This window comes from Esox lucius, chromosome 12, assembly GCF_011004845.1.
Source record: "Esox lucius isolate fEsoLuc1 chromosome 12, fEsoLuc1.pri, whole genome shotgun sequence".
Taxonomy (NCBI): domain Eukaryota; kingdom Metazoa; phylum Chordata; class Actinopteri; order Esociformes; family Esocidae; genus Esox; species Esox lucius.
This window is the reverse complement of record NC_047580.1, coordinates 16907095-16921965: the sequence shown is the minus strand read 5'-3', so window position 1 is coordinate 16921965 and position 14871 is coordinate 16907095. Positions and strand designations below refer to the sequence as shown.

The 14871-nt window shown below is 39.3% G+C and overlaps 1 protein-coding gene across 4 annotated transcripts; it reads left to right on the top strand.

The window, feature by feature from the left end:
* The first annotated feature begins 654 nt into the window (after positions 1–654).
* rbbp8l (retinoblastoma binding protein 8-like) lies at positions 655–14637 on the top strand. Of its 4 annotated transcripts, none has more exons than XM_010875542.3 (15): positions 655–1223; positions 5065–5210; positions 5371–5413; positions 5959–6024; positions 6698–6793; positions 7008–7120; positions 7214–7289; positions 7393–7577; positions 7678–7730; positions 7832–7923; positions 8100–8805; positions 8902–9010; positions 11884–11942; positions 12050–12173; positions 12303–14637. In XM_010875542.3, the coding sequence occupies exons 2-15, from the start codon at positions 5144–5146 to the stop codon at positions 12401–12403; spliced, it is 1890 nt and encodes a 629-aa protein (XP_010873844.1). In that variant the 5' UTR covers positions 655–1223; positions 5065–5143; the 3' UTR covers positions 12404–14637. The 4 variants fall into 4 exon arrangements, with proteins under 4 accessions (XP_010873844.1, XP_010873841.1, XP_010873843.1 ...); XM_010875539.3 differs by having other exon boundaries at positions 8016–8805; XM_010875541.3 differs by lacking the exon at positions 5959–6024 and having other exon boundaries at positions 657–1223; positions 8016–8805.
* Positions 14638–14871: the final 234 nt, after the last annotated feature.

The window sequence follows — 14871 nt, the reverse complement described above, 5'->3', positions numbered from 1 at the left end:
AACCATAATGAGGAGTAGGCACTGACAACAATCAGCCTTCTGACAAATTTATCTTATTGGGTTCCTCAATCAGAGTGGATAACTACCAACGGAAGGGTTTAGCTGTTCAACACGGTATGCCCAGTGTTCAGGAATCAGGAAAATCCAGGTTTTGTGCCAGCCACATTGTTTGACTGGGTGACTGTCACGTCATTGTTCATCATAGATGCTGTCCTAAAATAAACTTTATAACCCCAACCCCATGCATGCATTTTTATAAACAATATGATGACTTATGATATATTGTTGCTTTCACAGTAAGCACAGTAAGCAATATCTCAACAACAGCTCCACATGCTATCTGAATGCTTCTCTCAGAAATATACTGTTTCATGGCCCAGTTGTAAGGATATTGCATGTCAGAAGTCACATTGTACTTATTTCCAAACAGAAATTTGTATTGTATACCAATTGCTGTAGTTTATTTCTATGATTCGACTTTGATTCAACATACCATAAAGCTTGAATGGCAGCTTCAAACAAGTGGCCAAACATTTGGCAAATAAATATTACATGGTATGAATTGTTTAAAATTTGAAAAAATACACAATCAGTAAATGTTACTATCCAAACCCTCCAAAAGACCATTGGCACATTTTGAACAAGCCTTTCTAAAAATCACTTAAATTGCCACCATTTGATACAGCTTAAATTGTTACAAAAGTTTATATGATTATGCACTGTAAAGTAGATTAACCAGTCAAAATCAATGTTCATTCTTTCATATAAATAATTGTGTTTGTTATTATGAGTTTCGACCTCTTTACTTCTGAATAGTAAGAGTGAAAAGTTTCAGATAACATGCATGTTTGAGTTTCTCTATTGCCTCTTTCTAGGGTTCACAAATCCGGTTTGGCCAGTTTTTTGGGATTTCAGCAGAACCGGAATATCCAGGGAGAACTGGCTGTGTTTGTACTCTAATGAAGGACTGCTCCAACCTGTTTACTGGGGTGGAGGTGGAGGGTGGAGCTGAGTGAGACACTCTCCTTGCCATTCTCTGCTCCTTTCCCATCTTTTCTCATTCTCTCTCTGTTTCTCTGTTCATCTCTGCTGCCATCGACTAGCTCTCCAGGACTAAGGAGGAGACAGATTTGAATCCTTATGCGGAACAGAAGACAGAAAGACACGCAGACGCACAGACAGAAAGACAGACAGTGACAGGTCCTGGTTTGGACTGGGAAGAGGTAAGTGTGACTGCTGACAGTATGTGGTGAGGACCTGGGGCCTGTATAATTGGGATGAGTTGTTAGGTAGGGCAGGGGGCAGAAGTCAGAGTGGGTTGGAGAAGCTATTCATTAACTTACAGGAAATAACTGTTTCCTTGCATCATTCACATTGAATCCCAATAGAACTAGAAAAGTATAATAGATAAATGAAGAACGGTGGATATACCTCAAAGATGGAGTGGAAGGTAGCTTTATATTAAAATGCATTATTCATAGGACACACTGCCAGTACTGAATATTCATGGTTAATGTAAATATAAACCTCTCCCTAATTGCAAGTTGTATGACCATTAATTGATCTATCAGGCAGACATTTCTCCAACCCAATATGCTGTTAATGAACAAAACAGGTTAGTAAAGTGGGTCAGGTTTATTCACACTGAACATGTTGAATTTGTGAGATAATAGAGCAATTATTTCTGGATTGACAGCTTGATGGACAGATTAAGAGCAGGCTTGTGATTGGTGTGTATGGGTGGCAAAATAGGTGACAGAACACGAAGGCAACAGTTAGCTACTGTAGCCTGTGCCCTTTCTCAAAGTACAGATATTAACATGTTGTGACAATTACCTACTGTTTCTCAACACTTTATTTCCAGGGGTATTTGATTAAACAGGCAATGTAAGAGTTGTTCATACATTTTTGGACTGGTTAAAACATGGTTTTGAGATGTCATAAAGATTTTATGGATGATCAGTCCTTGCATACCATGTCTGTAGGCAAATATTTATTATTTATGTCCTCATCCCCAGATACCAATTCAAATGACAGGGTGACCACTTTGGTTTTTTTTCTTCATGGAGTAGGCCTTTAGTTTTAGGTATCATACAGTACAATCTACAGTATACTTCTTTACATCAGTACTGCCACCTCTGCTTGCGTATGTATGTTTGTTTAAGTTTGCCATCCTAAATCTTTCATTAATCAGGCATCAGTGATACAATGAATCAACTAGGCAATACACATATACAGCAAACAAACAGGTAGTTAAGGACTGCATGGATACATACTTTTGTATGACTGCATTAGGCCTACTGCACTCCCACATTGATCAATAACAGAAAATTGACCAATACTTAAAATAATAATGGGGATATATACTACAATTCAAATGTTAAGGGTCATGTAGATGTTTTTTTTTGTTTTTTTTCATGAAAGCCTACATTAAATTATTTTGAATAGGAAATATAGCAAAATGAATAGGAAATGTAGTAATTGACAAGGTTAGAATAATAGTTTGGAGCTGTGCTTTGGGTCATTGTCCTGTTGTACGAGGAGATTGGCTCCAATCTAGCGCCATCCACAGGCTTTTATCAAGCTCCTATCAAAATGGAGTGTTAGCCTTCCTTAAAGATCTCTTTACTCTGTACAAATCTCCCACTTTTACCCCTGCCAAAGCACCCCCAGATTATCACATTGCCTCCACCATGCTGGACATATGGCGTCTTTTCATCTGGTCTGCATCTCACAAATATTCTTCTTTGTGATCCAAACACCTCAAACTTAGATTGGTTTGTCCATAACACATTTTTCCATTGTTCCTCTGTCCAGTGTCTGTGTTTTTTTTGCCAATTGTAATATTTTCTTTTTAATGGCCAGTCTGAGACATGGCTTTTTCTTTGCAACTCTGCCTAGAAGGCCAGCATCCAGGAGTCACCTTTTCACTGTTGACATTGAGACTGGTGTTTTGCGGGTACTATTTAATGGAGCTGCCAGTTGAGGACCTGTGAGGTGTTTTTCAAACTAGACACTCCAAGTCTAAAGAAGGCCAGTTTTATTGCTTTTTTAATCAGCAGTTTAATCAACAGTTTTCAGATGTGCTAACAGAATTGCAAAAGGGTTTTCTAATGATCACATTTAAAATGATATACTTGGATTAACAAACAAAACATTCCATTGGAATACAGGACTGACGTTATTTTAATTAGACAAAAATAACAGGGAATTTTTTACGGAAATGTAAAAATCTAAGACATTTCTAAATGATCCCAAACTTTTGAACGGTAGTGAAAATTGTATGCATTGTGTGTAATAGTCTTGTACATACATTATTTTATGGATAAGTGTTATGTTACAGTTGATCTGAAATATTGTCAGGTAGTCTGTTTGAGAAGCCATGAAAACTAGCTACCGGGGAAACACAGACAGGTCTTCTCTTGCTTTACTGTAACGTTCAGGACAGTTAGTCAACGTATCCCAACATGTCAAGAGACCAGCTCTGATCAAAATGCAAAACAGCATTTAGTGTGAAGACACACCTTTACACAATAGTATAAAAAAAAGGGGCAGCAGGCCTATGTCAACTAAATAATTAATGTATTGAATGTTTGTGTTATCAGAGTTGTTCTTCAATAGCTCAACAACAGCTCCACATGCCATCTGAATGTCTGGGGAATAATGATTCTCTCAGATATATACTGTTTCATGGCCCAGTTGTAAGGACATTGCATGTCAGAAACGCAGTATAACCTTACAGCACTGTGGAGATTTAATCAAGAATGTTCCCTGTTCCATTATGTATATGTAGACCTCTAGAGAACACAGAAGAGGGAAGTATACCAACAACGCTTAAATGATTCTTTCTCTCTCAATGTTTTTCTCTTTCACAAACTTACTAACACACGCACATACAGCAGACGCAAATTGAAGCCTTGGGTACAGACCTTGAAAAACATGTCCAACAAGTTATTATCCTTTCCAATATCTGTGCAAGTTTTCCCTCATGTTTGTGCAAGGCAAAGCCATAAGGGCTGCTGTACAGATTAGAGATGATTCTGATCAAACTAAGTAAACTTGCAGGCTACAAGTGGAACAACATCTGCTTATCTGTTTTTCCAAAAATAAATAATACAACCCTAATATAATGTAATACAAGTAAAACAACTAATCCTAGTAATGTAACCCTAATCCTAATGCAATGTACATTGCATGTATTTTTCAAATTCATTAGAGTGATTGGTCAGAGCTAGGTAAGAGAGTAATCTGATTTGAAATGGAGATTTAGGATAAATATAGGCTCCATACTGAAAAAAATTTAGGGATTTTATATCATGATTTGGAAGCATCCGATAGGATTCTTTTTAGAGTTTTTATTTTAAATATATATTTGTAATATTCCTATAGAAAGCAATCCTATAAGAGAATGGGGGCAATTTTTTTAAATTAAAGATTTATCAACAGACTATGCTATTAATTCCAACAGATTCCCATTTCTAAAAGTTTTTATTGAAGATTTTACATTCACTGTCCAAAATCTGCATAAAAAATTAGAAAATCTGGAGAGAGGCATATACTTTTTCGTGAAGTGCAGCTGGCCATCCCCGCACTGAATGTTAACTGTCTGCGGAACAGCTGCTGGAAGAACATTTTATAGCTTTGAAATAGAAACATTCTACACACATTGAACATGGATTATATTCTCTTTTTTTGGCCAAAAAGGGTGTGGCACCACCCTTAACTCCTAAACCAGCAAGGCGCCACTGGCTGGTCTAAAGCATACCGTGCATGCACATTCTGCTAGATTGTAAAGGTATTCTTCATAAACCAGCCAATGTGTATATCCAACATTTGAAATTGACAGTACAGTATATTTACCCATAATCCACATTCAAAATGACAGCAGGGTCTAGAAAGATCCATATTCGCGTCTGGATAAATCAACCTAGACCAACTTTAGACCAGGATAAGTAGACCAGCATGGAACAGCTTCAAATTTATTCTGGTCAAATGTATTTTTTTTATGTTCTTGTGTAGACCTGTATGTACAGTTACCTATGTTGCTATGTTTTCTTTCCGCAGCTAATAATATTTGTGTAGTGGATGATAGGAGAGAGGGTTGGAGCTGAGTCCAGGTCAGCTAAAACAGCTGAATTGCACCATGGCTCTGGAGGGTTTTAATGAGCTCCTCCACAGGCTGAAGGAGGCCCATGAGCGAGAACTTGAAGGCAAGTGAAAAATCCTCCCGCAGTATCAGTGTGGCTGACTTTCAAATACATGAGTGAGACACCACACAAGATTAAATAGGGGAAGATGTTTGAATTTAGAATGTAGAGTCATTTTAACGCCAGTGTTAAAATTCTCACTCCCTCTTCTTTTTCTCTGTAGTATGGCAAGATAAAATTCAGGAGCTGACCAATAAAAAGGGTTGGTGAGTAAATGTTGAGTCTGTTGCTCATCAATTTTACAGTTTTTCTCAATCGTTTTGGCTTATTAATCAAATGAGAATTATTTTTTTTCAAAATATTAAGTTAAAATCTCTGAACAATTAGTTTCTGGTTCACACCAGATTAGAATTTCTAATTTATTCAAGCAAATTGCATGTGTTTTGGCACATGCAAGCAAAAGAGTAAGTACAATTGTCTACAATAACCACAATACCTACCTTCACATGGCTTTCTGATCAAAACTGATGAGTTGTTTCTTAGTGAAATTGTCATACTCTTCACAACTTCTGAACTTTCTTTCATCGTGTGAGCCATCACATGCAAAACGAGCCATTCAATTATCAAAATCTGTCAGACATACATGTACACTCCATAAATATCTAAGACATGAAATGTTTGTGATGTCCGTTATAATTGCAAATTACCTGCCAGGTGACATAGTAATGAAATAGGAATCGGCAGGAGATTTTCCCCCGTTGCATCACAAGGGAAAACATTAGATGTGATGTTGACGAAAATCTCTTCACAGTCCAACAAGAGAGCCAGGATGTCCACCCAGAAGATGGGAACTTGTAGTGTTACTTACCATGAGGAGGTACAAATCATAGTTTTTTACAGAACTACCGAAGGATTTTTCATTGTTGCAGTTTTGTTTTCATGGATGTCATTTGGAGGCAAATTTTATGCTCACTGTATTTGACTTTATATGCAAAGTAAAGTTTCTATTTACATATAACACCGCTAAATTGACTGTATACATACAGATGTGCATATCCTTTTTCTGTGTACTACAGAATTGTACAGTATTCACTTTTCCCAATAACATTTTACCACTGCTGAAACTGGTATCTAAAAAGCTCTGGGTAATACACACCAGCATTCTGCTAAACAGAAAAGTAGAAGAAAAATGTAAAAATAACAAACATTTCCAGGATTGACTGCCATGGTGAAAAAACATCTAAACATTTTGACCATTACTGCTCATACGATGAGAACATAACTTTTCATTTTGGTGGCACTGACCAATTTACTGACACAATAAATAGGTTTTGGAGCATTTATTCAATGTTTTGGTGAGTTACTAAATTTTGCAGACATGCCATAGAGTTGTGATGTCCCATGAGACCATTGTGAATGTGTACTTACAGTTTAGAGAATGTTAAGAGCCAAAGCGATTGACAAAATCTGTAAAGCACTTTACTAAAAAGTGATATACTGTTGTATCGGATACTTAGTGAGGGCAGTTGTTGGTCTGGTCCTCTAAGTAGTGATACACAGCGAATGGAGGAGCTGTTCAACAAGAACCAACAGCTAAGAGAGCAGCAGAGGTTACTCACAGAAAACATCAAACAGCTGGAAAACAGGTGGGGTACTTACTGCATGTTAGTGTCACCTTGTCTGTCTGTCCTTCTGTGTGTGTGCCTATTTGGAGATTCTAAATTACCACAGGCATGCATGAGTATGTCTTGAGTGTTTATGTTTCTGTGTTTGTGTGTGTGTGTGTGTGTGTATGCTGTTTTAACACCATCTGTAGCTGAATTTTTGTAAGTGTTGATTCCATGGTAACCTCTGCTGCAGGTTGCGGGCGGGGCTCTGTGACAGGTGTACGGTTACTCAGGAAGTGGCCAAACGCAGGCAGCAGGAGTATGAGACCTCTCAGATCCTGAGCATTCAGCACATCTCCACCCTTGGTAGGACATTAATAGATCCAACTATGATGCAATATATTATAGCTAAAGTGACATACTTTAACATTAGCCATGGCCTGTGGGTTATTTTTGAAGGGAGTGAGATGAATACAATGAAAAAGGAGAACCAGAGACTACAAGAGGAAATTAGACATCTTAGAGCAGCACTAGAGTAAGTTAAATGTTTTGCTACAAGTGAGCCTTTCCTAGTTAGTAAGTTTCAGTGTATTTGATGTTGTCTTGTGTGCTGGTACATACCATGCTTGTCATTTCAGAGGTCAAAGTGGACATTCATCCTCCAAGGATGCAACCCAAGGGGTCAAAAAGTCTGCCAGCCTTTCGCCTTCTGCTATGCCACACATCACCCCAGCCATTCGGTCCACTCTCAACCAGCCACCAGAGGGCACCACTGCAGGGCTGTCCATAGTCAAGACTGAGGCAGACTTCTTTAGAGCTGAGGGTGAGAGGAAAGAACACACATGAACTCTAATTTAAGAATAATGAACCATTAGTATAATCATCTGGGTTTATTTTCTTGTTTTGGGTTATTGAAATCATAGAGACACTACCTGAAGGAAGGCATGTGAGGGATTGGAATGGACGACAAATCTATGTAAGTGATTTAGATAAAATGTTAACAGAATATATGGATGAAATATAGCACTGGTCAAAATGTTCCCTCTTAGCCACAATCTTTCTTTGTATCATACACAGAAATCCCATAAGCCACTATCCATGTCCCCTCCCATCCCACGATCATTGAGGCCAGAGCACAGTACAGCCAGAGGCAACATTAGGCAGAAGAGGTGAGGCAATGGTATCAAAAGATATAGAAAAGAAAAGTGTGTCGACCTTGTAACATTTTCCTCTCTTTTTTTTGACCCATCCCTTCTCTTAGAGCCCACAGTGAGGGATCCCACCTTCCATCCACTCACCCCTGTCTGCTTGACTTGAAGAAAAACCCTATTCCTTCTTCTTTCAGCTCTTTATCTACCTCCTCCTCTCTACCTGGAGACGACAAGCAGAGCCGTCACCTGGTCCATGCTCCCGTCCCCTACCGGCCGCTTCCGGTCAAGAATGCCCGTCTTTCCATCCCCTGGCCCTTGCCCGAGCACTCCAACTGGGTCACCCTGGCCTCCTCCATGAGCGATGGCCCAGTGGTCCACCCCAACCATAACAACCGTGCACACGTCTCCAACCTCCAGACCTTCCACCAGCAGAGCAGCAACGCCACGCTGAACCGGAAACATAGTACCGGACAGAATTGGCCAAAGCCCAGCCACTCTCCCCAGGCAAGTCTGACCAGGAGTCCGTCCATTAAGCCTTTGGAGCGACCAGTAGCACAGGACCAGAGCAGCATGAGCAAGCGGTCTCCACAGAGAGATGCGGTGGCTCACCAAGACAGAGTGTTTGGGGAGGGTCTCAAAGAGATTGACGCTCCTCTGGACCTTTCTGATCCTGGGAAATCCAAAAGTAAATCACCACAGGACAGCAACCCCACAATGCAGGACATAGATGGAGAGACATCTAACAGAGACACCAGGACAGACACATCACAATACATATCCCAACCGGCCTGTCCTCGCACTGCCTCCTCTTCTTCCTCTCCACCTGCTTCTCGGTTATCCTCCTCTTCCACACCTCCTTCAAATCAACACAGGCAAAGCCCCAGCAATTCTAATCCGAAGGTACTTCACCAAAATCTTCATCTTAATGATCATGTGAAAAAGATTTACCAACAAAAGTTTGATTTAGTCAAGGGATATGTCTAACCTCATCAACAGGAGGAAGGAACATCAAAAATGGAGGAAGATGATGGGAAAGCAGATCAAGGAAGCGAAATGGAATTTGGGGACAGAAAGGTCCCTGTTCTGACTATCTCACTGCGTCCAGGTACAGGAAAGCATGGCAAAAATGTAGCAGTGCAAGTATGATTATAAATAATGATAATGTAACCCAGTCCTCTAAGTGATACAAGTTTGGGCCAAACCAGATGGCACAGATGGTGTTTTCTAAAAGCACTTTGTGACATCTGCTGATGTAAAACAGCTTTATAAATACATTTGGGCTTTATAAATACATTTGATTGATTGATTGGATATAAAAAAGGGTCAAGTCCCTTTCCTCCAATAGCACTGGGGTGGTGTTTTTTTAAATATTTTTCTGGAGGGGGTAGACATAGATATACTCAGTGTTTATTGTGAAATTCTCTCACATTTTGGGGGGGGTTCCTGTGGTTACTACCAAAGATTTATTCAGAAGTACCCCCTGGTAGTACTGTCACTCACCAACCTGAGAAAAGAAAAGGTGGTATATGTCAACCAAGACAGAAAGGTGGAGCTCCTTTTTTAAAGTCATTTAGGTGAAGGTGGGACCATGGCTGTGAACAGGCATTCCCAGGAGTCATAAATCGTCTGATCAATGCTTTAGTTCTAGCTTTTGCAAACCTTACAGTGTACACATTGATGCAAGGACTTGGTGCAGTTCTTTATCCAGAACACAAAGGGGAATTGAGACCAGAAGCATTTGCTAGCTGAAAGGTTGCTGAATCAGAAAAATGATACCCTGCACATCGTTTCAAAGGTTTATTTCTCATGTGGGCTATTGTCGACAAGCTCCATGATTACTTGTACAGGGCTCATACAGACAAAACCCCTCTAACCTATGAAATTACCAATTTAAAGTTGATCCCCTGTGGTTGTCAGGCCTTGCTACCTACATTTTCAGCCAGCGCTACCGCCCAGGATGTTTCAAAGTAAATTCAGATTACTTGTCAAGAAGACGTCATGGAGGCCGAGAAGACTGGATCCAAATCCCACCATCCGGGGTGCCTCAGTCAACAATGCAGAAGTCAGCCAGCTTACCGGATAGGGATGATTCATGACTCAACCTATTCCAGTCTTGTTCACTTGCCTGGTTCAAACTTCAAAGGAGGAGTTTCACCCATGTTCCCATGCTGAAATACAAATGGCTATGCAGTTCACCCCATCCGTTTTACGATCATCTATAATGCTAAATGAGAAGGTGAACATTGCTCAGAGGTATTGTCCAACCATACTGAAATTACTCCACTACTGAGAGAGTGGAAAACACTGGTTCTCCAGAAAGATCTACTCTACCAGGAAATGGGGACATCGGAGTCCGCCACTAAGCAATTACTCCTGCCCGATGTTTTTAGGGAAAGGGGTGTTGGCTGCATTTCACGATCACTGTGGGCATTTGGGAATCAACAAAACTGTGGATCTAGTGCAAAACAGATTCTGCTGTCCAAGAATGGGCCAAAACGAGTAGTATGTGGAAAACTGTGGGAAATGCATACAACGCAAAAAAAGCAACCGACTATAGCCACTCATAGTGTGTATAGATTTTGTAGACCTGGAGCCAAACCGTAAGGGTTTCTCAAATCTATTGATGGCCTTTGACCATTTTGGTAGATATGCATTCCCAATCTGCAATCAAGAGGCAACAGTTGCAAAGCTGTTATGGGAACAATACTTTGTCCATCGTGGGCTCTGGGTATTCGTGAAGAAACGTCAATTGGATCAAAGTTCTGGATTTGGGAATCAACAGTAGATTGTGTTTTTGGCCAGGAATGAAAGTTATTATTGACTGATAGTTGGGGTTAAGTCCATTTTTACAAATAGATATGATAGCTGGTGGTTAGAGATTAGGAGATACTGTGCCAGAGCAGAAGGATAAATTTAAAATGATGAGAGGAGAGAGTGCATTCTTGACTTGGGAGGTGGACATATGGTGAAGTGCAAACTGCAAGTTAAGATTTGATGAATAGAATAAAACACTGTAGCATCAGAGGGATGAGGGGGATTTGCTTGTTAGCTGTAGGATACCTCTGGAAGATCCTACTAATGGGAGGTAACACATACTGTAGCTATGAGCTAAAATTACTTGTGTTAAAAAAAAAACACTATACAAAACACCACATCAAAATGGATTGCAGCATCTTGTGTCATGAATTTAAATATAATTTTCACACCATGCACCATGACCATGGTTACTTTGGTATTCCAAGTCATAAGAAATGAATCTCCCTAAACCATTTTCTTTGTTAAGTTCAATATGCCACAGTATAACTTGATATTTTACAAAAATACGAAGTAATTCCTGAGTTTCTAACTCCTCATTGATTTAACCAACCTAGAATACAAGGTGTGCTGAATATAGGGAATCACTAAACTAAGGTGTATTAATTTTACTAAATTTTTAGTTTTAAAATGGTTCTTCAGCAGAAGAAAACCATGAAACCGGAAGGGACTGTTTAATTCAGATTTTCTTTTGGAAATGATTCTGTTGAAGAAACATTTCACAATAAATATGTTTGATTGGCCAAATGAATGGACACAGTTCAGGTGTGTACCATGAAGAGACTTTATATTTCATTCATTTTACTGAAGCATTTATCCAGGGAAAGTAGTGAGTGCATACAATTTCAACCAGGTCCTCTATGGGAATCAAATCCATGTCTGATGTTGCAAGCACCATGCTCTAGCAACTGATTTACATGGGATCATTATTCTGTCTTCTGTTTGGGCATTGATGGATGATGATGCATTTTGTACAGAGCTTGGTGAGGATGGTGGAAAGTTTAAAGAAGATGATGTTGTTAGAAATAATGACACATTGGTCAGAGAGTGCTACATTTCTCCAGTAGATCACACCAGGTCTAGGGTGTGGTTTTTGACATAGATATTTCAAGGCATGCGCACGCATTTTTAGTAATGTTTTTGTTTGAATCTGTGTAATCACAGTGGTGCTCCTCGAGGCTCTGAATACCAGATTACAGAAGCAGCTTTCCTCCGATGGCAAGGCAAGTGTCTACACTCCCTAAAATCTGCTGCATGTTCTCTTTGGTCACAGACTGTTTGATCTGAGATTATTTATACTTGGTGTCTTGTCATTGTTTGATATGTACAGTCAGCCCAGAGCATTGCTTCAAGGAGCAGTTCAGATGACCAGGATGTGGAGAGTCATCTGTCTGGGTCAGAAAGCAGCCAAAGCACCAAGAGGAAGCTAACTGATATAGACCCAGACACAGAAGGTAAGGATGGACAGATGAAAGTAGAAAACCGAGCAAAGGCCAGATAGAAAGAGATTGTTTTGTTAGTACTCTTTATATTGATCACAACAGAGTCAAAGGTGTCTGGTTTCTTTCCTTTTGCTCTCCTAGATTCTCATCAGAAGGAGGGAAGAATGAGTCTTCTTAATACTTTGACTTTGGAGAAGAGCCAAAGTGACACAGATGACAGATCAAATATAAATTCACACTGAGGTCTGTTTCTGCAACAGACTGTGAAGATGTACAGTACGTCCTTAATCTGAACCCATTTGCCCATCAGGAGACTTATCATGCAGCAACAGGACATTCTTTATTATTTGAATTCAAATTCATGTACATTTTATTTGGGGTTGATACACTTTCCATTAGGACAAAAAATAAATAATCTTAGAATGCTAATTACAAATTAAGAATACTTTTTGAACATTGAACACACTGGCATTTCCTACTAACCTAATATGCGTGAACATACAACAGGGTGATCAAATTAAAATATTGCATCTGTACTGTCTGTACTACTGTATGCATGGGAGGTTGCCTACATATCACACTGCTGAAAGGTCTCACTGAGAAGTGTCAAATAGAATGTGTCATTTTCACAGGAAATCCCTGTCTAACCAATACAGTGAGCAAGAAAGAGTGTAGGGGTACAGTGTAGACAAAGTATCTATCCTTTCCCATCTGGGGAACTTTAGCAGGAGTGTAAAAGCTTTATCTGGCTGCTAGTAATCTTTGCATGAGAGGAAGATATCGTATTATTTCTTCAAGACCACAAAATGATTATAATATTCCATGCTACACAGCAAGACCAAAAAGGACAGCATTGTATAACGTTACTGTAACACATATACCATGCATCATACAGCATATTAGCCATTAGTGCTAAATATGTTTGACAGCAGAGCCTATTAGTGGCCTATCCATCAGCAGCCCTTGACATTCTGCACGTTGTACTCTCGTTATAGGAACTCAAGATGGCTATCACTTATTTAAATGTAAAAATGTATTCCACCGCCGCTACATCTGCATCGCATAACCTGCAATCACAAAACTGATTAGGGTGAATGAAGACAATTCAGGTCAAATAAACAATCTGGAGAAAATACAAACTCTGTGACCTACCTATAGTCCTTCATATTACCTTCCTGTCCAGTTTTGTAGTGGAGGCCCTGGGTAAAACTGTACTTCCATTGTCTCTATGTTGGAACTGCACTGACAAACAATGTGTCTTCGTTTACTAATTTCCCCAACTGCAAAACAAAAGATCATGTCCTCCCAGTTGCTAACTCTTAAGTTTCCTTGAAGTTCTGTGATCATCCCATTTTTATTTTCAAGGATTTCTAGCCAGAGCTATCCAAAGTGCACACACGGGGAAACATCTTCTGTCATAATTGCTTGCATTGCTTCAGTCGTTAACTTTTAGCATAACATTGTAGACATGCTGTAACAAAACTGTTATTGGAAATTAGTCTGTAGATTAATTTTTCTGTTATATTACTTTTAGTCAGCAGTGTAGAATACCAACAGCTGACACACGGGTCTACTGTACTGTACAACATTACGTTAAAGCAATGTGGCAACAAACAGGCTGCTGGCATTGTGCGAACTGATAATAATGCAGATACTAACTCAGTTTGTCAAAAGTAGCTATTGCTAACTGGTGTGACATATTAATCTTCGTATGCAATGCACTGTTTGAACAATAAATTTCATTTAACTTGCTGGTTTACCGAATGTTAGCAAGCTTAGCAAATCATGCTCACTTTCATGAGATTGTCAAACTCACTAAATAATTGGTGCACAAACTCCTTAACTAAATTTGGCAACCATAACTTGGTTATCTATCATTTATTTACATATTTATTGTTTAAGATGCATGTCATTTCAGCCTGTGTTAAGCAATGGGCATAATGGTCCAAAAGATGGCCGCACAGTCTGTTTGTATGCTAGCCACCCATGGAAGGTGTTATCAGATTGGCTTGCAAGATAACCCACATCTCTCCTCTAACTCATACCCTCACAATGGCTGGATGCACCTGTTCCTCAACTCGCCATTGTCACAAAGGGAAATGCTCCTTATCAGACCCCTTATCAGACCCCAACTCTGCAGGCTGAGACAAATGTTATAGCTCCGTCACAACATAACAACAACTGGTTGTTCTGGGTGGTGTAGTGACATGGCAACAGTCAGAGAATTGGTTTGGGTAAAACATTTTTACCTAATGCACATTCTTGAATAAACTGCTTGCCAATGGGAAATGCATGATGAACATTTCTGCTGTGTGAAATAAGTTAATACAATGTGGAAAAATTATTGGTAACACTTTATTTTGAGAGTCCCAAGAGTGCACCTGTTGATGTTCAAAAGATTGTCTGCTGACTATCTGTAAAATGTTAACTATCTACTAATCCTAAACCTTACCTATATCCTAACCCTAAACTTTATTCTATCCCTAACCTTAACCCTTACCCTAAACCATATTCTAAACCGAACCCTAACCTTAACCTCAGTAAGTAGTTGTATGTTAAAAGTTTGTTGATAGTATCTATAAAACATGTTCAGATGGAAATTGGGTGTCTCAAAATAAAGTGTAACCAAATAATTGTCTAATTTCCCAATAGAAAACTCACTTAAACCTTTTTATAGTTTTTCCCTCAGCCATGTTAACATGGCTGCTTT